Source organism: Rhinolophus hipposideros (genome assembly GCF_964194185.1).
Source record: "Rhinolophus hipposideros genome assembly, chromosome: 13".
In the NCBI taxonomy this organism is placed as follows: domain Eukaryota; kingdom Metazoa; phylum Chordata; class Mammalia; order Chiroptera; family Rhinolophidae; genus Rhinolophus; species Rhinolophus hipposideros.
This window is the reverse complement of record NC_138059.1, coordinates 70,579,614-70,603,715: the sequence shown is the minus strand read 5'-3', so window position 1 is coordinate 70,603,715 and position 24,102 is coordinate 70,579,614. Positions and strand designations below refer to the sequence as shown.

The 24,102-nt window shown below is 41.7% G+C and overlaps 1 protein-coding gene across 3 annotated transcripts in view; it reads right to left on the bottom strand.

Annotated features, from left to right (window-relative positions):
- Positions 1 to 6,101: 6,101 nt before the first annotated feature.
- The window catches only part of STMN2 (stathmin 2), a 45,055-nt gene continuing 27,054 nt past the window's right edge, over positions 6,102 to 24,102 (bottom strand). For all 3 annotated transcript variants that reach the window (XM_081070278.1, XM_081070280.1, XM_081070279.1), the window contains exons 4-5: positions 16,083 to 16,274; positions 6,102 to 7,464 (exon numbers count right to left, since the gene is read on the bottom strand). In XM_081070278.1, coding sequence (XP_080926404.1) covers positions 7,405 to 7,464; positions 16,083 to 16,274 — 252 coding nt within the window. In that variant the 3' untranslated portion in view covers positions 6,102 to 7,404. The remainder of the gene's footprint in view (positions 7,465 to 16,082; positions 16,275 to 24,102) is intronic.

Sequence of the window (24,102 nt, the reverse complement as noted above, 5' to 3'; positions counted from 1 at the left end):
ACCTCCCTCACCTCTCCTTTCTCTCCCCTCTCTCCGCTTCCCTCTCTCCTCTCTTCTCCCCTTCCCTTTCCCCTCTCCTTTCCCCTCTCCACTCCATTGCTCTCCTCTCCCCTCTCCTTCTTCCCCTCCTTTTCTCCCCCTCCTCCCCTCTTCCCTTCTTTCTCTTTCCTCTCTCTCCTCCCTCCCCTCCTCTCTTTTCCTCATCTCACTCTTCTCCCCTCTCCCCTCCCCTTCCTTTATTTTTCCATACATGCACACAACTTCTTTCCCTCCTGTCTTTTGTACTCCACAATGTTATTTTTACCATCACATCTGCCACATACACTGTTAGAATTCCATAATGGGCTTACTCGTCCAGTTTGATGGTCCAGAAAACATTTATTGAGCACCTACTATGTGCTAGGCATTTGCTACCACTTGAAACAGGAATTTTTGGACACCTTTATCTTATCTATCCCTTTGCTCTATCTAACAGGGCATGTAGGCCAGTTGACTCCTTTCCCCTTTCTAGGTTTTGGTAAGCATTAGGCAGCAAGCAGCTATTGTATTGAGACTAAAGCAGTGAGTGTCATCCTTAAGGACATAGAAACAAAACAAGAAAAAAAAATCTTGAAACAAATGCAAGTGGAAACAACATAACAAAACGTATGGAATGTAGCACGAATATATATTAGAGGGGAGTTTACAGGGAGAAGGGTCTACATTAAGAAAAAAGAAAGATCTCAAATAAACATTGCCAAGACCGATGTCAAGGAGCTTACCCCTATGTTTTCTTCTAGGAGTTTTTTGGTTTCAGGTCTTAAGTTGAAGTCTTTATTGGGGTTACTTTTGTGTATTATGGTGTAATTCTTTTGCATGTGCCGTTCAGTTTTCCCAACACAATTTTGAAGACGCTATGCTTTCCCCATTGTATAGTCTTGGTTCCTTTGTTGTAAATTAATTGGCCATATGTATGTGGGTTTCTTCAGGGCATTAAAAGGTATACATGCAGGTAGATAGATTGATTTTGAGAACAGAGTCAATAACATTTTCTAATGTTTGTCTATAGAGAAAGAGGGGAACTAAAGTTGACTATGGTTTTTGGCTGAGCAGTTTGAAGGATGAAAATACAAGGGGATAGGGAGCAGGATTGGGAGAGAATACTGGGAATTTTGTTGTGGGCATGGTAAGCTGAGGTGCCTATTATACAAATATACAAATGGAGATGTGAGTAGTCAGTTGGCTGTATGAGATTGAAGTTTAGGTGACAAATCTAGAGAGAAAAGTTTGGGAACTGTCAGCATATGGATGATGTTTAAGTTTGGGGCAGTAGAAGCCAAGTGAAGAAAGATATCACGGAGGGGAAAGTCATCAGTTATGTCAAATAATGGGTCAAATAAAATGAGGCCTGAGACTTAACCAGTGGATCTGGCACCGTGGAGATCACTGGTAACCTGGCAAGACTCGTGTAGGCCCAGGAGAATGGGGGTAAAAGCCTTACTGCAGAGGGTTAATGAAAGAAGAGGAGAGTTATGATAGTCAGTGGAGACAATGCTTTAGGAGCTTTGCTGCGAAGTGGAGTGGAGAAATATGTCAGTAGCTAGAATGGTTTTTAAGATAGAAGAAATAATAGCATGTTTTTATGATGACATTGTAGGAAAAATGTTGAAGTAGGAGGGAGAGGAGAGAATTCCTGGAGCAATATATGAGTTGGTGAGGAAGATGGCATCTAGTGCAGAAATGGAAGGACCAGCTTTGGATAACTCCTCTGTAGCAATAGACAGGAAGGGAGAACGTATGCGTCAGTGTGGTAGGTGGATGTATGTGCTGGTGGGAGTCTGTGGATATTAGATTCTAATGCCTTCATTGCTTAGTGAAGGAGGAAGGAGAGTCATCAGCTGAGTGTGAGGATAGGGGAGGGGATGTTAGACGTTTGAGGAGGTTTAAGAGTGTGAGACTGAAACTAGAGAAATAAGGTGTGATTGTCGGGAAATAGTAAGGGCTCACTTGACGTTCATATTCATGAATTTAAAGGAAGATCCCTCAGAATAGCTGTGTGATTTCTACAGCTATGTTCATCTGCATGGGTACAGACATGGACTAGATGTGGTGTTTGTTTAGCTGAGGTTATTGGTTTGGCCAACTGAGAGCAACCCATTAAAGGAGGGAGTTGCAGGGATACGTAAGAGAGAACTTGTAGTATTGCCCACGGACAATAAGCTGGTAAGGGGGGAAGTGAGGATTCAGGAGGGACAGGACGTGAAAAGGCACTGTCCAGAGATTCCCTGGAGTTGCAATGTGGTTGAAGAATAGGAGTCCAGGTAGGAAAGGGATTCGGCTGGAAGGACAGGAGCTGGTGGTCCTCGAGTGGGATGCATGGCATGGAGATAGTGGAGGGGTTGTGATTATGGGTAATGGTGACATCTGGGGAATAACCATGAGAATGAGTGATGGAGAGAAAGTGGAGGAGCAAGATCACCAGAGAAGGTAAGGTCAGGGGACTCGATAAGATCACGAATGTGGAAGCGTCATCTGTGTGGATGTTAAAATGGCCAATCATTAGGGCAGAAATAGAGCTGATGAGAGTAACAGTGACCATTGACCTCAGGGCTAGCAGTGAACACCAACAATGGAGAGAAGAGGTTGAATGACACCCAAGAATGAGTGTTTCAGGGAAGACGTAGGCTGATTTGGAAGTGACCAACAAGAGCAAGGTAGCTACTTAGCACATCTCCTTGAGAAGCTTGCAGGGCAAGCAATGTCCACTGGAGAGAGAGGGGTTCCCATTGGGAAAGACACAGAGGGAATTTAAGGGGACATTGCACACACTGTGTTCAGGAGGGAAATGCCAATTTCTTTGTTACCAACCCAAAGAACTGCTGGTGCCATACTTGCTCCTTTCTGAAGATGGTGTAGTTCAGCTAGACTCCAGTCATGTGGCACAGTGGGAGGCAGGCTTGCAAGCGGAATTAGCAGCCCAGATGGTGTGATTGGCTGGGACGTGTTTGTGTGTGTGTATGTGTTGAACACTTCCTGAATCCTGGGGATTCAACAATAAGTGAGAGGCTACCTTAGAGGGACTTACGGTTAAGTGAAACAGCTAAGCCGACAGAAATGATAATACAGTGTGATGTATGTTAATAATTATTGAATCTTTGCTACGCACCAGGTGCTGTGTGAGGATCTTTTATATAAGCTCATTTAATCTTCTCAGGTGTTCTATTAATCATCTCATAACAACGTTGTGTTGCAAACCATTTCATGCCTCGGTTGGCTCACGACAGCACATGTTCCCTTTTCTTGCATGTCTTCTGTTCTGTTCCAGGCTGTCAGGCAGTGGGGCTCGGCTGCAGGCTTTTCACTGGGGTCAGGTCAGCTCATGTATCTCCATTTTTCCCTTGTTACAGCAGCTTCTTTGTGACACGTTCTCATGGCAGAGTGTAGGAGTGAAGGCTGGCGAGTCTCTGCACATTTAAAGCCTTCACTCATGTCATGTCCATTGTCATTCCATTGGTTCAAGTATGACGCATGGCCAGGTCCAGCCTCAGTGGGGCAGGGAAATACACTCTGCCGCCTCTCCTGGGAGGTACTGCAGAGTCACATGGCAAAGGGTAAGGATGCAGGGGGAGAGTGAACAGGTGAGAACACGGATTCAATAAACCTTAGATGTTTACTATTATGTCACCCCCAACTTGCAGGGGAGGACATTTAAGGAAGAGAAGCTACATGCCCAGGTTCTGAGAGCTGAGAACTCTACCCAGCAGAGCCCAGGCCCTTGGCCACTACACTGTTTTATCCAGGCTGCTCTGAGAGCACATGTGAGAGGTGGCTTACCAGCCACAGGGGGTGGGAAGAGTTCAGGGAGTCTCTTGGTGAAGGGAGCACCTCAGCAGTATTGACCGGACTAAGAGCTTCTGTTTGGTTTAGCAGCAAAGCGGCCGTTGGTGCTGGTGGGAGTAGTTCCACCAGAGAGGGGAGAGCAGGAAGCAGGTAGTGGTAGGTTAATGGGTGCATAGGAGGTGAAGGAAGAGAAGCAACTTCTAGAAGCTTGACTGAAATAGATGGGAAAAAAATAGGACAATCGGATTGGAATATAACAAAGGATAGCATTTTTTTTCCTTCCAAGACCTGAGTGCTTCATGCTAACCTGAAGGGTAGTAGAATGGCCTTGTTGGATTTAGATGTAAACTTCTAGAAGTTGTTGACAAAAGCATGCCCGAGAAGCTTTTTGTTTAGTTTTTTGCTATCTTGCCCTTCAAAAAATATGCCTGTGACTACAGTTACCATCAAAGTAAGTCGATGAAGAAATTCTTTTTGCCTTGTAGTATCTGAGATAAATAATTCAGTTGGTTAGATCTGGCGTCCCTCCCAATATCATGGCTTTCCTTGGTTTCTTTGGCATTTAGAGCTCAAATTTATTGAAAATATGTAACTACCTGAAAGCTCGCAATTTTCTAGGTGCTTTCTTTTGACTGTCTTATTTTCCTGCAAGGTGTACTTCTTCATTTTTGTCTTCGTGGATTCCTTTGTGTTCTACTCCCACTGTTTTGAATAAGATGGAATGAGTTTCTTTTCACGCCTGCCACCAATGCAGCATGCCCTGATTGCGACAGAGACCCTCAGTGTGGCCGTCACCAGGAATCCATACACCTGGATGATTTCAGTTGGAAGTGGGGCTTGTTGTGTGAGGCTGCAGACAAGAAATGTACATGTTCAGGCTTCCACAGAGACCGCAGGGATCAGAAAGTCTGGTGGGGGGCGGTGTTCCTCAGTCTGTTTTTAACAAGTCCTCTAGATGACTGAAGCATGCTAAAATTTGAGGACCACTGGACGTAACCCATCCCTGTCAGGGTGCTGAGATTTGGGGATGGTCTGCTGATGAGCTGCTAACGAGGAGAGAAATCATGAGAAGGGGGTGCTGTGACCTGGAGCAAAGTCACTCACGCCCCTCTGGGCCTTTGGCAGTAGGTGGTCGGACTGGCCGCAGTGCCAAGGTAGGGACCCACGATGTCGTGAGAAGCAGTTGTCAGCTATTTCTAACATTTCAGAAAGCTGCATGGAGATGGCAGGTTTCCCCCAATAGGCTGCAAGGACTGGCCAGAACACCCAGTTTTCTAGTTCTGGGCCAAAATAAGCAACTCGACTGTGAGCTGCTCATGAGCATTCATTGTCATGTTTCCAGGTCTTCACCAGCAGGGTCTGGCTCCGTGGGAGCTCTTCAAGTAATGTTTTCCAAGCTAAGTCACGTAAAAAGCAGCGTGAAAATACAGCTTACTTTGTGCCAGAAGCTCTGATGGACTTTGCAGAGAAAGATCAGGAGCTCGTGTTTTTAAGCGCGTTATCTACTGTTACAGCAAGTGTTGGATTCCCACAAACAAAGGGTATTCACGATAGAGACCAGGTGGCCTCAGCCCTGGGCTTGACTTGGCAGCTCCTCTGGCCAGTAGCCCAGTGTATTTATTCGCAAGTCAGTGTGGTTTCAGTTATCTGTGAGTCTCTGCTAAGACTGGACGTGCTTCCTTTGGCCCTGGAGGACCCATCTGGGTCATGGTGCGACCTTGCTGTGTCCATGTGTGCAGGTTCTGCTGGCAGTGCCAAATGCAGGAGGATGACGGGGGAGGGGGTGTGTGTGTGCACATTTCAACAGGCTGGGGAGGGGAGAGTGTGAGGTGGGGCCAGAACCTCCCCAGTGCTGTGAAAGGGGCTCTCTTCTTCCTCAGGATGCTCAGTCTGAACCTGTGGTATCTCCTTTAGTCCTGAATGCTTTTGAGGGGAACAGATTGAGGACTCCTTCTGTGTTGGCCTGACAGAAGGGGAGAGAAAAGGAAGAGGCTCCCTGCTGTTCCAGAAGGGAAGTGAATCAGCAGTGACCTGGTTTCCTTCAAAGGCTAATTATTGTGTCTGCTTATTTTTTCAAAAAATTTAACTGTATTTATGAGAATTTGTGTTTTTTGTTTTTTTTAAATAAGGGTTTATTTGAGCCAAACTGACAGCATATGCTGGGAAGCAAGATCTCAAATGTTCTAGTGCCTCTTCGCTTCTGAGATTGGGAATCCTCTGGCCATTTCAAAACCTGAACTCCGGGGCCAGACACATGAAGGGGCGAGAGAACAGACCAAACCTTTGTTAGTTCACAGAACTCCAATTCTTTATTAATCACAGCTTGCTCACAATGACATACAGGAAATTAGCACTAATGAAGAGTAAATATGCAGGCAGCAACCTTCAGGAGTTGGGAGATGGGGGAGAAACAACTTCAAAACTGTGATTGGTACTTACGGTGGGTATCTCGTGATTCTTAGTTGGTACAAATGCCCTGCCTACCCCCCTTAACTGTGTCAGCCCTCACAGATGGAGTGATTTTTTTTATTTTCAAAAGGCAGGATTGCCTCACACTGGGGAAGAAAGACCAGCTTGAGGGAAAGTCTGCAGTGTTTTTGATTGTGTGTGTGTGTGTGTGTGTGTGTTTTAATGCAACAACCAGCTCACAGTTTCCAAGTGAGAAAGTATTCGGTAGCATCATGTACTTGTACTATAGGTAAGAGCTTAAAATGAACATCATCAATCATGGCATCCACAAATAAGCCACCTGACACATTAATTCATTCCATCAAAAGAACTTAAACTAGAGAATTAAGCCCACTTCATGAAGAGTGATTTCACGGCTGCTTGAACTGTTTAAAACGTTCGGTTTTTTGCTTCTACCCAGATTGCTCTCAGGTCTGTCCTGTCACTCGTCCCTTTCTAAAGCCAAAGCACATTTGTGGCACATAATCCAGTGGGAGCAGAAGGCAGTGCTATGATTGGTGGATTTTCTTAGCCCGGTTTTGTCGTTTCTAGGTAGTAAGTAGATTATGAGCAAACAAATGTGGAGGTTGGTGTGGAGTCCTAACGCCTGTGATCTAGGGATGGTCTTGGTCAAGTTCAGAGATGACAGCTGTCTAGGTCATTAGGCGATGGTGGATTTCTAGCACCATAGACTGTCTACGGACCTCGTTTTACTGTTGGAATGAAAACGGCAGGGAAGGTCATCAGACGTGGGGAGCTTCGAAAAGAGCAGACCTAGCCAATTCATTTGAGTGGAAAGACACAACATCAAAAGCCTGTTACAGGACATGTAAGATTATGAAATAACTTGCATAATGCAATACTTGTATTTTTTAACAAAAATGTAAGTATTTACAAAATAAGATCCAAGGTATTTTTTAAACATCAAGCAAAACATTCTGCAAAGAGACCGCATTGATTTATTTTTATTTTTATTTTTGTTTCTGTTTTGTGTGTGTGTGTGTGAGTGTGTGTGTGTGTTTATAGTGAGTTCTTTTTAAACCATGTCATACATTTCCCATACTGATACCGCGTGATCCATGATCATATAGGCAGGGGGATTTACTAGAGGTGGGGCGCGCTGTACCCGTCATCACTTTAGCCAGACAGTTCCACCTGGAGTTCCTTGTTCCTGCGTACCTCCGCAGCATGCCTCTCCTGAAAAACACCAAGGGACCAAGAGATGTCAGATCCTTGCCGATGGGTCCACAAGGAACCAGGAGGGCCTGCCCACACCTCTGCGCTCTGTGTGCTTGATTGGAAGTAACCCAGTTTGATACCTACGTTTAGGAAATTCTCTCATTTCCCAAGAAAGGAAAACATGGGGCCCAGTACATGTCACATTACAGAACATCTTACAAAATCTTTAAGAAACAAACACTGTGTTTGACTGAAACTGTGACCAAAAGGTCATATGAATAAGAGAATTTTGAATTATTACGACCACTGTATAAATCCAGAGGATAACAACAAAAAGTCATCTTGTTTTCTCTCTCATTTTTAATGGTGGTTGTCCTTTCCCTTAAAATTTTAAGGGTTTTATAACTGTCAGTGGACACTCTGGGAGCATTAGAGGCAGGATGAAGACTTTTTGTATGCTTCCTAAACTTTTTAATTAAAAAATTTTTTTTTAATTTATTTTTCTTTATATATTTTACTTAAAAATTATGTAATTTTTAATTTTGTTTTTCCATTACAGTTGACATTCAATATTATGTTAGATTCAGGTGTACAGCAGTGGTTAGACATTTATATATATATACCTTACCAAGTGGTGCCCCTGAAAAGCCTAGTACCCACTGTATGCTTTCCAAACTCTTCACCTGTTAATTCAAGCCTTTCAAAACTTGAGTCCAAATGACCTTTCCAGTTTTCACCTTCTGCTATACATACTTGATGCTTCAGTTTAGTGGAACTGTCTTTTCCTGTAGTTTTCAATGCTTGAAATTCTTAATCTTCTGCCTCCATTTGGTCAGGATTGCAGACTCACTCTTTAGGCCCCGGTGCCAGTGGTCCCTTTCTCCACGATGATTTTCATAAGATTGCAAGCTAAAAGGAATCTCACTGTCCATTTGCTCACCTGAGGAGCTCTTTCCTTTTGTGTGGGAGTGATTTTGTTCTAATTTGTAGTGTGGCCATTTCTGCTCTGTCTTGTCTGCTAGGTTAGCAGATGCTTATATTTGAGCTTACCTCGGGCCAGGACTATTTTCTCGTTGTTCCACGTAGAGGGCACCCCAGAGTGTTTTGCAAATGGCATGTGACAGGGGGTACTTATATACGTGGGAGCTGAGCTCTAAAGCAGGTTTGGGAACTGAACTTTCTGAAGATCCAGTATTTTTTCATAGCCCACTTTGCACTGGATGATTATAAGCACATTATGTGCCTTGCATATCACAGGTACTAAATAAATGCTTGTTAAATTAAAACTTTAAAATGCTAATCATTATTAGTCTTTATTTTTCTACGTAGAATATTGTTCATATTGTTATTTTTACCCCCAGTAGCTCCAGAAATTTTTTGTGGCTCTACAGATTCCTTTTGTTCAGGGGCAATGACCTTGATCAGCTATAAAGTAAATCTTGATAAATTCTATTACTCTCAAGGTGTCTCTGCTTACAGGGTTCTTTATAACACTGAGCATTTATTTATTAAGCACTTACTGTGTATACCAGGTCTGCATGAATATGGACTTTACCTGTATTAAAGTGTTAATTAATTAATATTTACCTGTAATTGATTCTCACAATCTTAAGTAGCAGCTCTAGTATTGTTCCCATTTTACAGATGAAGAAACTGAGGCACAGAAAAGTTAAGGAATCAGCCCAGGAGCACCTAACTAACAAGTGGCAGAGCTGGGATTCAGACCCAGGGAGCCTGGCTCAACAGCCCATGCTCTGAGCCACAATGACACAACCTCAACATTAGAGTGAGGAGGCAGTTTTACCGTTGTGTGAAAAAAAATGTGTCTCTTCAAATATAGGTTCTGGGAGAAAAAGGCATATGCCACACTGAACTTCCTTCAAAGATACAGATTAGAGTAAGCAGGAAGTTGAGGAGAGAAGGAGTTTAAAAGCAGTTTTACATAATTGGTTTCAATGAGCTTTTTGTGTATATTCAAAAGCCATGAAGAGAAGGGGAAATAGGCATGTATAGGGATCACGTCCTGTTTGGAACTGTCACAGGGAGGTTGACATGGATGCAGGTCACTCTCCCTTCCTTTTATTCTGCTATTATGAGGAAAAAGATGTAGCAAAATCTTCTTATGCAGAAAGAAAATTAGTGAGAGCTGAGCTCTGACAAAAATTGAGAAAAAGCCCAGACCTTCACTATGCTAGAAAAAGCCAGAGCCTCAAGTCTAAAGATTCATGTAAACTCAATTTTATAATATAATAGGAAACATCATTAGTGTTATTAGGCTACTTGGAGTATTCTTCGTATTAAACTCAAAATTAGCTGTGAACAAATGGATTTTGCCATAGGAAAGAACAAATATAATCTGTGACCTTGAGATAACATGAAAAAAAAGGACATTTAAATAAATTCTGAGTTTCTAGGAAAAGTGTTTGTTTTCAGGTATTTTAGTCAATCTATTTGAAAACTTTACATTCAATTCATCAAATATATACTCATGAAATTGTAACGTCACTTTATATAAAAATATGTGAGAATCGAAGGCAGACATGCAGGAGGCTTGTGATTTTCAACATAGTCTGTTTTTCTTATCAGCAAACCGTCTACAATTATCAGAAGACCCTGAGTCCAGAGATTTACTGAAGCAGCTGCAATACTCTAAGTTCATCAAAAAGGTAAGGCTCTTTTCTGATAATATTCATTTCATTATTGAGTTTCTAATATTTGCCAGGCACTGTCAGCCTTCTGGACTAGACAGACCCCCACAGATCTAAATTTGCAATGCTCTCTGCAGTTGACCCTTTTCCTCCCATCAGCAGAATGGAAGTCTAATAAATATTGTTTTAGCATTCATGCCACTATTCCTTTGGCATGCACAAATGCATAAAAGGTGGTTTTAGGAAAAATTCTGATTCTCTAAAAAAAATGTGATTAGGGAGATTTCTGTACAGGATGCCAAGAAATAGGCGGTCTTTTGTTTTCTTGACCCTTAGCCTAGGTATCCAATGTAAGCAAGGGTGTGAACTATTAATAGATGACTTAGGGTATCATGCCCATCCACGATGTTGGCCTCATCTTGCATTTAAACAGGCTCATTAGATGTGAAATGGGGAGAATGACATCATCTCCTTTCAGGGTTGTTCTCTGGGTAAATGCGATGGTACGTGCCAAGTGGCTGGCCTGTAATGAGCTATCAGTCCAGGCTGGGTGTAATGCCCTTTTCTGTTCATTATTCACTGATCAGACAAGTTCAATAGTAAATAGTTACACAAATGGCATTTGTGAATCAGAATGACAAGAAAACAAAAGTCAGATGAGAAAAAAATGAAAGGCTACAATAGATGGAAACTGATAATGATTGAAATCTATGTCTAAAGAGTTATGTATCATCAAAGTCATCTTTTAAGAAAAGAATCACAGAATCTTATTCCCTTAAGAAAAAAAAATATTTTTTTATCATTTGAAGGTACCTATTATGTGATACTATTATCTTTAAAATAATGGCTCTAAGGTTTTCACCTGACCTTTCCTACATTGTTAGAGGTGACATGATCAATTTCACGGAAACATTCTCTCATTTCCTAAGTACAGTACTTCGTGGGCGGAAGGGGTAAAGGAGTTGTGAAGACCGTCTGTTTTCTGCTTTTCTTCCTCTGAAAGTGCCTCTGCTATTTGTTATAATATTATGAGCTGGGCAGTCTTGGCGTTGGCGAGTGGGTGATGCAGGAGAGTTATAAAAGCAAGATGTGACTCAATCAGGAGGAAATGAACAATTCAGCCAGCTTCAGTAGAAGTCCTCTTAAATGACCTGCTAGGTTAATTAACATTCCCATTCCCTCCATCCACCTTTCTGTCTGAGCTCCTAAATGTTGACTTGCTTGAGGCTAGCAGTCTGTTCTCGAGTGTTTCCATATACAGAGGATGCCAAAAAATGTATACACATTTTAAGAAAGGATATGACCATTAAAATTGTAGTAATATATACTGATAACAAAAGATGACTACAAGTCACGTTTGACCCCTGCAATGACAAGAGGTGCTCAAAGTGGTTACATCAGCGTCCAGACACTTCTGATTATGGCGAACTACTGCTTGAGCAACGTTGACCAAAGTGTCCACTTGGATACATTTTTTTGGTACCCCTGGTATTTGTCCCTTCTCTGGTTGAACCATATACTTGATCACAGCCAATGAGATTTCCAGGCCTGTTCAGCTTATTTCATTGAACAATATTACAGTATGAAAAACTGAGGACAGAGAGAATGCTTTGGAAACACTTGAGAAAGTGAAGTATTATTAGCTATTAGGTCGATCAACTATAAAAGTTAGGAGAAAGTTGTAAAAATTCTACATCAAATTATTTTGCAGATGTCTTTAGTCCTCACTCCATTTTAAAGAAATTGAAACTGTAAATCATAGCTAATGTGATAGAGGTGTGGATCATGCAAGAAAAAAAAAGACACAGAACCCCAATTTATTGATTCACTTCTCAAAAGCGTCCTGGCCTACATCAAAAGATTGGAATTGAATGTCTGCTTAAATGTTTACTGTTAAAAGTTTATCTGTAATGAATGTATGTGTTATTGTTAAGATGATTATACCTGCTTTAACTGATTTTTCAAAATTAACTACTCATTACAGTTCCTGGTTGGTTGGGTCTGGTAAGATAGCTGCTACTACTCAGGGTTCCTGATGGGTCAGGTGGTGAATTTTCTGCAGGATACTTACTATCTGGTGCTTCAGGGGAGGAAGAAAGTGTCTTTAATCCTTCCCACCGCGTCTCTCTTATTTCTGTTTCTTGTACTATTCCGAGAATAAGAGCATTTTTAACTTCACCAGTGTATCAGTCATAATTGACAGACTACAATTTTGAGTCCTGGGTATAACGATTCTTGTCACTCAATGTGAGTGACACTCAATGTGAGTGACAAAACTAGATCAGCCTAATGCAGGTCTTTGTGGCACAGGCATGCCTTCTCCTACGCACTCTCCATACTTGATTATTTTCTATATGATAAGCTGGAATATTGAGATACGGTACTATGGAAACAGGAATTAAAATAGAAAAAAAAGAGTAACATTCTTTGAAAGAAGAAAGAGCACTTTCATGGAACAAAGATAAAAAGTATTTAAATGTAATTTATGACAACATAACACAGCATATTTAAAAAGCCTTTAGCTCAGTGTTCTCAACTCTGGCTTATTATTAGCACCTACTGGTAAACTTTAAAAGTAATGCTGATCATTGGGTCCCACAACAGACAATTAACTCAGAATCTCTCATTGTAAAGAGCTCTCCAGTAGATTAAGTGCAAATGGGATTGCTTTTGGTTTAGGCTTGCAGTTTTAGCTCAAGGCTTCGAGCTAAAATGGCTAGGAGTCCGAGAGCTTTCTGGAATTGATCAGTGAATGACATGGAGAACACCATCATGAGTTCTGTGTGAGGATATGCTCTGCTCTAATGCTCAGTTGTGAGTTGAGGCCATGGACTGAGGGCTGGATGGCAGGCAGATTGTTGCAGAAGCTCACGTGGAATTTTATGACTTCTCTCGGCTGACTGACAGGGCTGCGAGGGCTGTCCCAGTGGTGGGCACAGAGTGTGTTAGCCTGATGTGGATTTATTGTTACAGCATTCGCTGTGTGTATGGGCCACATCACATGCTGTCTTATTCTCTGGTGTTTGGTGCTAGGTTATTTATTGCTGGATTTTATGTTGTCTGCATGGAGAGAGAGACAGTTGTTAAATAATTTTTATTTTTAATATTGCTAATTTTAAAAAAATGTTTATTCATTTGAGTGTGTTTTTCCAGGACCCATCAATTCCAAGTCAAGTAGTTGCTTCAATCTAGTTGTGGAGGGTAATTCACAGTGGCCCATGTGGGGATCGAACCGGCAACCTTGTTGTTAAGAGCACCATGCTCTAACCAACTGGGCTAACCGGCCATCCCAAATACTTTTTGATATTGCACCCCTTTTCTGTGTTTCTAAGTACATTATGGGACTGAATAAATATTCATTAAATGGTTAATTCATTAATAGGTGTGATTTCAGTAGTAATCGTCTTTTGCTATGGCAGATTTCAGAATAGCTTCTGTTATCTTGGTAGTTTCATGCATTTTCAGCCATGCTATTACTATTGATCCTCTTTTTCATTTCTAATTTCATTGCAGTAACTTCATTCAAATAAAAGGCTAGATATTGGTCATAATAAAAAAACTTTGTCTTATTTTAGAGAAAAGCAAAGTAAGTAGTCTTAGTACACACTCATACACCAATATGTAAACAAAAAATTGTACCAAATCTACAACGTATTTAAAATACATCAACTGGAAGAAAATTTGGAATTCCCTGAGGAGTACCTCCCCTTTACTAAGAAAATAATAGATCTTGGCGGACTCTGGTCAAAGATCCTACTAGATTTGAAAGGCATCTCTTTAGCTATGGAATACCAGGGAAACTATGGTCCTAAAATGATCTGGGCTGTGTGTTTAGCGTGTGATAGAATACTATCATCTGAGGACTTAGGTCAGAAAAAGCTATAAACCACTAGTTCTCAAACCTGGCTGAATACTGGAACATCTGGAGAGTTTAAGAAAAATATGGATGCCTGGGTTCCACCCCTGGAGACTCTGCAGCTTGATTTCAGGAATATCGAACATGCCATAGGTGGATTATTTCCAGGACAAATTGTATGTATGTGTTGGGGGTGGAGACTAAGTCTTCGTGAGATTGTGGAAGAGCACAAAACGGAGCTGGGCAGCAGGTAGGTGAAGATAAATACACAGAGAAAAATAAGTGGCCTGTTGAAATCTAACACTGGAAATACTAGTTAAAATATGCAAATTTTACGAACTATTTTATAATTGAAAGCAATTGTGTGTGTGTGTGTGTGTGTAATTTCAAAAATATTAACGCTCCTGAATTGCCAGTGATAAAGATCATACACTGGACCCTAAAGGTCTGAGAATCCTGCATTGATATCACTGTGCCCCATTCCTAGCAATGCCACATGATTTTTTTTTTTTTGTTTTTTTATGGCTGAGATAAAGGTCAAGCCACAATTATCCTGTATAGAATGCTCAGTGGTTCTCTGCTGTACATGGTACCAGCACCCCTCAGCAGGCATCTCCTCAGCTGTGTGGAAAAGTGCCACCTGGGGCAAACGGAGGAAGACTGGTTCAAGGTCATGGGTATACATTTCAGTCAATGGAACTGTGCTCTCCTGCATCAGCCCAGCACTTGCTGTGGTACCACCATATGTAACCTGCAGAGCTGAATTCTGGTGCCTCCTCCAATGCTGGCCCGACCCACAGTGACACAGTTCTGAGTGTGGAAGCACTAGCTTATATAAGTAAACTGAGTCTCAACTGTGAAGCTTTGACCGAGCCATTCAGTGGCTGTTCTGCCCAGGTCACCAGTACTTCTCCACTCGCCTCCGAGAACCTCTCTATCTGCTGCCACGTCAGAGAGCACATGCCCATACCCATTAAAGCTTTCAGAAGTTCCTTAAGAGGGCAGGTGCCCATCCTTGGATGACAATCTCCAGGAAATGAAATGTATAGATACATATAGATCTTCTGAAATATTAGGTTCTGGCCTGATATTTGTAGTTAGAGAATGGGAGTCAAAACAAAGAATCACCAGAATATCAAGATAAGGCTGCCTGATCCTTAGATGAGATGGGCCAATTCTAACAGGTGACATAAAGCTTCCTAAGAAATATACAGAAACAGGAGGCTGTTCTTTTTAGACTCTCAGTGCTCTGCTAACAGGGACAGTCCCATAACTCCCTGTATCTCTGGGGCCTAACACGTAATAGCGGCCAGTACTGGAGAGGAGGGTAACTGCTCAGAAAAGGATGGAGATAATTCTTTTTCAAAAATCTTTCTCAGTGCCTAATCTGATGTCCGGAAATGGACAGAGCTAGACTGCTCACAGCTCTATGTCCTATTTTAAAGGAAAGATTTTTGAGGGGTGGTGGTGATGGCGGTGGATAAATAGCATCGGACCCACAAAAAGGCAAGAAAGAACGTTTTCTGGAGGATCTCCAGCGCTGCTCATCCTGACTGATGTCAGTGCTTTACATTCAGAGCGGTGAGGAGAAGGGCACCAGGAAACCAGAACGTGAGGCAATGAATGTCCCCTATTCGCTCCCCTTCCCTTTGGTACCATGTGCTGTTATTACAGCCGAGTGCCTCCACGGAGAGAATGGGCTTCCCACCATTCATAAACATTCTGTCCTTTCCTGACAAATACATTTTCCCAACTTAATATCGATATATTTCATATGTATTAATTAAAGGTTAAAGTGAACTGAAACATGATTATATCTTATATATGTATAAAGTATTTAATGTTTCTAGTTGAGTGTTCCCCATCGATTGGTTCTGAAGGTTTGATCAGCAGTCTTATACATTTGGAAAGCACAGAGCAGCCTCCCTGGAAAGTCGGACAAAATTCCAGCCTTCATGTTGGGTCCTAACTGTTGCTCTCCCACAGTCAGTGCGGCCCTGGGAGACCCTGCCCACCTGTGAGCTCTCCACGGTGTGTACAGGTTTTGGACTAAGTCGCTGGTGCCCGGATTTGGGAGTCCACCCAGCTGTGTTGTGTGTGAAAGCAACCTCTGCTCGGGGCTCTGTCCTTACCTTTTCCTGCAGACGTTCGATAATAGCAGCTAGATTCGCCTCACGGTTTTCCTTAATTTGTTCCATTTTCAGGATCAGCTTTTCCTCCGCCATTTTGCTGAAGTTGTTGTTTTCCTCCAAAGCCTTCTGCAGGACTTCTCGCTCGTGCTCCCTCTTCTCCGCCAACTGTTTCAGCACCTGGGCCTCCTGAGACTGGGTAAGAAAAACACGTCTGTTTTATAATCTGGTGGAATAATGGCCCCGACTCCAGAAAGCGTTCTTTGCAAATGAACAGTACGTCTAGCCTTGAGCCCTGCTGTCTCTTCGGTACTGTAGAATGTGGTGAGCTGGGTTTTCAGCTGTGCATTTTCTGGACAGGCTGTTTTAGAAGAAACATTTAACCCTCATTGAGGAGTTTTTGGTTTGTTTTTAATATGTTGCTGTCAAGCATTTATGCTGTAGTGAATCACAGGACAGCAGCGTCTAGTGAAGCCTGAGGAAAACAGGTGAGGACTGGGGCAGATTCCAGTCTTTTCCCTGCCTCAGTGTTTTCTGATCAGCTGTAATATGGAGCCTGCAATGGACTTTTCAGCTTTCACCAATCTTATTGCCAAACTCACTTTCTTGTTTCATTCCATGCTCATCCCCGTCTCCCCTTTTGCCATGTGCCACATTCCCTTTGGAGACTTAATGTCCACGTGACCACAGACAACTGGAAAGTCCTTGTTCTGGCCTTTCTTTACTATTCTGAGGTTACCTGGGTCAGCTTTGAAGCCCTGTGGCTGCCCAGTGGTTAGGACGGAAACATCTGAGCCCCGCATAACCCCACACTCTGTGCACTGTCAGTCTCTGCCCAGCAGGAGGCCGTGTGGTTTCCTAGTGAGTGTTCATCATCACCGCACACTTGAGAGCCATGTGGAGGCCTGCTATCTACTTCCGGAGATTCTGGCTCTGTGGCTCTTGGCTGGGAACCAGGAATCTCTGCTTTTGATAAGCTTCCCTAGTGCTCATAATTCAGGCAATTCCCAGTCTACGTCTTGAAAAATGCATTGGCATGGGCTTTGGTGGCAGGCCTGTGTCGAAGTCTTAGCTGTGTTAGTGACTCAGGAAGTATTAACTTCTTTCCATGTTCGTTTTCTCCCCCACAATAGCACAGCTAAGACAAGTCTTAGCCAGTCCTGAGCTATCCAGCTTTAAGACTAAATTACTGCCCACTCTTTTCATTGTTTCTGAGTAATTCCTTGGGACCGGCTGGTCCACTGAGATGAGCCTTCACAGGAGCAAATATGGGTACCTAAGCACGGCCTGTGAAGTACTGATTACCATTAAAATCACTAATAGGAAAACATTTCAGCTGGTGGTCGTGGTTGTGGGGTCTTACTGGAGAAATCTTGCTGTATAAACAATATGCAGTCTGATGGGAAGAAAAGTCTCTTCAGAGAAAATTCCACTGGAATGGTAAAATCAGACAGCCTTAAGGGTCTGTGTTGATGTGTTCAACACAGTTCCAGAGTTTATAAGGAAGGTGTTTAGTGACTCACTGGAGATTAGACAGAAGATTCTGGGAACCAGCCCCACTTCTAATTTTAACCCCAACATGGTTTCGCGGACATCTTTAGTGGACCCAGCACGTTCTTGCTTTGTTGTAGCCAGCCATGAAACCAATATGAAAAATGAGGAAATGTTAACACAAAATAAGTTCAGAATCAAATGGAGCCCTTCTGGAAGAAACATGGACAAATATTTTTCAGCTGGTTGATCCTCCTCCCTCTAGGTGGGATTACTGGTAAAGCGTCCGACGTTAGTTTTGTTTATGTTCTGCGACCAGGACTATTGAATTATTTCAGAGAGGCAGACTGACTGAAAAGTTGTGCATGTGGATTTCAAGTCTCTCTCTGAAAAAAGTCGTTGTGGAATTATGATGATGGTTATATTTTTGGCACATGGGTAAAAACATTACGTATCTCGTCGGATTGCTTGTAAGCATGAAATGAAATAATGTTTGCAAGGTATTCAGCACAGTGACTAATGAAGGGTAAGTACTGAGAAAATGGTAGCCATTATTATTGCAAGAAAACTCAAAACCCTTGTGACTGGGACATGATGGCCATCGAGCCTGCTGGTACAGCTAAACTCAAGTGTAAAATTCTGCCTACCTCCTGTGTGCAGGATATTTGTTCAGACTCCTTTCATTATCAACGGTAAGTGGATTCAGCGGTCCTCATGTTTCCTTCCTTTCTTAGCTCCCTCCCCTGTACCTACACTGGTCCACTGAGTGGGCTGTACTGATAGGAAATTTCACAGGGAAGTGAGCACCTCAAAGAAAGAGCAGGAAACAACTGAGCCTTCATCTCAGAAAATTCAATTCAATCTACATAACCACCACTCCAGAGAACTTTTTAGAGGGAGAGAAGTCTGGGTTGTCCCAAAATGCGGGTGCCATGTGTCAAAGAACTAAAGATTGGAACCTAGGTTTCTCTCTTCATGGACAGGAAACCGTGGGGGAACTTCAGGAAACAGAACCAAACAGATCAAAATAAAGCAAAACAAAACTTAACTTTTCAAAATTCTCTATAGCAGTGCTTTCCGGTGGGTTTCCTCTGTACAGTATGTGTCCATCAGCCAGAGCTGCTAAAGGCAGGTAGACACGTGAAACTTTGCTCAGTGTGGTAGCAGGGCCTTCCCTTCCTTTCTCCTCAGTGCGTCCAGTGTGGCCCTAGATAGAAGCTACCTGGATTTTCTATGGCTATTTCTTGTGGAGAATTACCATGGATAGTTATTAAGAGGCAACTGCATAATTTTTAATTTCCAGATGCATAATTTTTAATTTTCAGATGCTTGAATTAACTTTGGCACTTCGTTAAATTGTGTTGCAACTTAACGTTTATATTTGCATGCTTAATTTTCTTATGTGAGAGCCAAAGACAGCAGGGGAACAGGCCTGAGGAGGGAAGGAAGGCTAATACAGCATCGCATACCTGTTCCAACTCCTTGCCTTGATGGGACACGCCTTGTCTGTGTGAACAAACTCCCACAGGCCCCGCTGTCAGTCATGGAGAGAGGCCTGTTGGATTTACTTGAGCTGTGTTTGCTTTTGCAGCCACTGGTATTTTGTTAGCACAGTTAACGCGGTGAAACGGAAACAGAAGGCAGTATAGAGTGTTCTTGCGTGAAGCCACTACTATATGCCCAAGACCTGCCACACTCAGGGCTCCTCACTTCTGTGGTGCCTTTGCTTACACACTTGGAAGGGACTGTTGGCAGCCACCATTGTCATAATTCCTGCATTGGTAGGGCCTAATAACTATCTGCGTTTCACGTGTTTAAAGCTCAAGTCCATGAAAAAACTAGATGATGAGAAGTCGATTAGGAAATGTATTCCTCACCAAGAGAGTATTTATGGCTCCCTCTTTTGGTCCTTCCTCATCTGTGCTCAACTCTTACACAAATTCTTCTGCAGAGCTCTGGGTCATGAGGTCCTTCCCTCGGTTCCTAAGGCCACTGTCACTCCATTGCTGCAGTCAGACTTCTTCCCTCTTTGACAGCCTAGCGTCCAGATACCGCTGACTATAACTTCTCTAACTTTATTCCTGGGAGAAATTGATTCTCTCGCGAATCTAGCTTACGCTCGCAGTCATAGGAGGAAAACTGGTTCTGGTTCCAATATTTCTATCAATGAGCAAAGAAGCATTTAGTCCAGAAAACTACAAAAAGATGACATGAATTGAGTATGAGGATGCAGAATAAAAATGTGAAATGTGGCAAAGGGGAAGCATTTGCCTTCCTTTTAGTGGTCGTACAATTCATGATCGAATAGATACTCTTACTTTATTCCTTACTTGGGTAGGCTAGCAGAAAGCAATCTTGATTGCATGGACTCACAGGGAGGTTGGAGAGGTGCGATTTGCTGAAAGGGGTTAAAGATAAATTGTTCAAGGGAAGAGGATCTGGCCATGGAGGAACATTGCGGAATAGCATGTACCTACCTAGAAGGTCACTGAGAAACCGAAATAGAAAAGGAGGGCACGCTAATGATCAGCTGATGTAATAATGCACATGTCAAGGCAAAGTATTTATAGAGCCCAAGCGTCCATCATGATGTTCTGAGAGAGGAAGGAACCTTCTCCATCTTGCTGTTGTAATAACAGAAGCACGTTACTGCTGAACACCTTTTCTAGACGTAAACCTCCTCGCACTGAAATAAGTACGGGCGGCACTCGAAGGGAAAAATAATGAGATGGGGAGAAGAGTTATTATACGTTTAGGAGCACTTGAACGTTTTCGAAGAGGTTCATTACCATTTCTTATATTACTAAGAGTTTAATTACCGTACAAATGAAATGGAAGATAAATTTGAGCTAAGTGGTTTATAAAACTCATTTTACGTTAGGGACGCATATGAGATTTAAGACTACATTTTAGACAGTGCTGGTTTTCCATTTGTTTCTGAAGCAAACACATTTTTCTATCCCTTTATTTTCTTGTCCATTCTGATCACTTGGATATATTACTTGCCATCCAGAACCATTTATCAGATACTAGATCTCCTAGCACCTACATGCTTTTATGGAAGTAGGTTAGATGATGTCTCTAATTATTGGCTTTAATGTTCACAATGAAAAAACATTAACCCAATTAGTCACAAATAATGTCTTATTAAAATATGACAACTGAATATACTTGTGTAAAACCAAAGGGTACAATATTGATTTTTGTTGAAGGATCAGTTGCAGAATGAGAAGTTTAAAATGACTAAACTTCAGAGACCTTTAGAATGAGCCCTTCTGCTAAAGCCTATACTGCGTTTACTGCGATTCACTCAAAATAGAACCAGGGCTGACACACGTGAGAAGTCTGTGGCCCCTGTGTCACATTCTCTAAGGAGTAGAATGCTTCCTGAGTGTTGCATCATCCAGCACTTAATAATCCAGTTCAGAATCCATTGCTATACAAACTCCCCCTCTTTTCTGGGATTCGACTTGAATTGCTATCTACAGTGTGAGAGGCCGACAAATGGAAAAGGTAAGTCTGTCACGTTTGGTGACTAATGATCAGTTTTATGCTATTTTATTAAAAATGAGCAACACATCTTTCAGAGGTTCAGTGACTTTGGAGTTGATTGTGCCAATGTTGTCACAATACCAATTATATCTCACGGGACTACTTCATGTAGAATTCTTTTTAATTTAATCTGTTTTAGTGTGATTTTTATCACTGTCATTTAAATGCGTAAATTTTCATCGTTTTTTCATAATACTAATTTTTTTCAAGCCACTTTTAGTTGGGTTGACCTATTTATTTATCTGTTACCTATCAAATGACATTTCTTTGTACTTTGATAAATAGTATTCCTAATATTTAAAATATTTATGAAACATTGTATTAGAACATTTTAGTATTGGCATTAATGAGAAACTTCTCTATAAAATTATGAGTGTGCTAGCTCACCATATCTCTGAGGTCAGGAGCTGGATGTGTTTTTATGCAGAGACAGCTAACAGTGCTTTCATAGTGCTTAATTATCTTTATGTAGAGTTAGTAACTGTTCTAATTCTCACAGTAACGCCATGATGTCGATGCTGCTTTCAGTCTCATTTTACAGATGGGTAAAATAAGGCATAGAGAGGTTAGTGACTTACTCAAGGTCACACAGCATTAAGTGTTAGAATTAGACTTTAATAAATAGACATTCTCTTAACCACATGTTCTTAACCACTGTTTTAAAAAACACTCTTAAACACTACTCAGTTTAGGATGCCCACATAATTTGTCGTCCAAACTGAGACACTAATGAGATTGAAATAATAATAATAATAATAATAATAATAATAATAATAATAATAGTATTAAAACAGCAGGAGTAAGCTGAAGTTGTCCTGGGCTAACTGGGGTGTGTGCTTAGCTTAACACTTCTGCCTCTCTCTAAATAAATGTTCGTTGAGTGAATAAATGGATGCATGGATGACTAAAGTGCTCACATCATTTCACCCATGTGGGTCAGTTGCAATATAGAAACTTTGATTTCAAGATAGGAACTTCAAGCGAACATCATGAGAGAATCTGGTCTCATGGAGATGAACACTGATTCCCAGAGATTATCAAAGAGGGGAGAAAAAGCAGGGAAAGGTCTTATTTTTTAAACTAAAAAAGTTCCACTAGCTAATCAGTGGTGCATTAATTCTGGTTCAGAGGAGCCTGAAGGAGGATTATCCCACTTGGGAACCAGATGGTCACATGGAGCGAGGGATATAGGAAACTGCCAGAACACTTAGCAGTGAATTCAGGTCCACATGGAAGCGCCTCCATGGCAGCCTTCCAGCTGTAAATCCAGAAGGCCCTAACACAGCCGAGGTCATTGGTTCCCAGATGTGGCCTCTGCATTTCCAGGAGCAGGCCATTCAAGGGGGATGGGGTTTCATACACTTTTTTATGTTTTAAAAGCCCTATCAGAAATCATATTTCACCTCTGTGTTGACATCTATCTTTATATTTAGTTTGAGTTAGAATTATGCCAATCTAGTGAGAAAATGCTATTATTTTATGATAATCAGAAGTCCTGATTGAGTTACAGATTCCTTTGATTATAACGATGAAGAATTTATTAATACTTACGTACATGTAGTATGTTTAGTAAGCAGAACCTTTAAAAACTTGTCTGGGAAAAGAAATGGATCCAGGGCAGTGAAAATGTGGCTGACCACTGGGCTAGGTTATACTTTTGCGTATTTTTGAAAGCCTTTAGTGACTCCTTGTTATTCACATAATGGAATTTGAGCCTCTAACCTGGCGTTCGAGGCGCTCTACCGTCTCATCTCACTACTTGTCCTCTCCCCACCCAGATCCACTAGTTCAAACTACTGGTCTGCCCACTACTGTGAAACACACTCGCTGCATTCTCACTCTGGGCATTCTTAGTTCTGGGACTGCTCTCTTAGGCCGGAACACTTCCATGTCTTCTCTGTTTATCTGACACTATTTATTTTTCCAGTCACCCAGCTTTTTGAAACAGTTGTTTCTCTGAAAATATGCCACACTTCACATCAAGTAGTGAAATGGTTTTATTGTCCTTAATGACCTCCTATTTCACTTGAAGTCGACATCCTTAAAGCAATCCCTTCTGAACACGATTTCTACCAGTCTCCCCTTCTACTACTTCCGCCACACTGTCCTCTTTGTGAATGCTCAAGCAACCCTAGCATACTCCTACCGCAGGGCCTTTGCACTTGCTGTTCTCTTCACATGTTCTAACCCCAGAGAAAAGTCACATGACTCACTCCTTGCCTTCATGCTTCTTTTTCAGATGTTCTCATATTCAAGAGGCCTTTTGTGACCACCCCATCTGAATAGCACCATTCACTATAGCACTGCTAATTCCCTTTGTCCTGCTTATATTCAGTATCATCGGACACATTTATTAGCTGTTTCTCCTCCATTGAAATGTAAAGTTGGTGAGGGAATCTGTAGTGCTTAGCACAGTGCCTGTCAAATAGTAGGTGCTCAATAAATATCTGTTGATTGATTTTCCCCAGACTAAGAATTCTTTGGATTGTAGCCTTTACTTAGTGCAATTTCAGAAGATGTTGAAATTGGGAAATTTATTTACTGTTATTTTATTTTAGGATGAGAGGATGAAATTAAAAGTCAAAACAAGTTACATATTGTCTCTTTAACATTTATCTCTTTATCATTTATGTAGTCACTTAAAAATATTTGTAATACTAACTGTTGCCAGGCACAATTAAAGAAAAATACAATCCCTACCGTCGTGGAGATTGTAATCTAATGGGGGGACTTAGGGTTAAATAAATACACAAATAAACATATGCTTAGCAGTTGTGCTAAGGGCTACAGAGGAAAAATAGATCTGAGTACCTTGAGAGAGAATAACAAAGACTGGGCTTGGAGAAGCCCCCTCCCCACACTGAGAAACTGATGTGTAAATGGAGACCTTTGGTAGGCAAGGAAGAAACTGGGATTTAGAAGATCCTACCCTGTTTCCCGAAAAAAAAGACCTAGCTGGACAGTCAGCTCTAATGTGTCT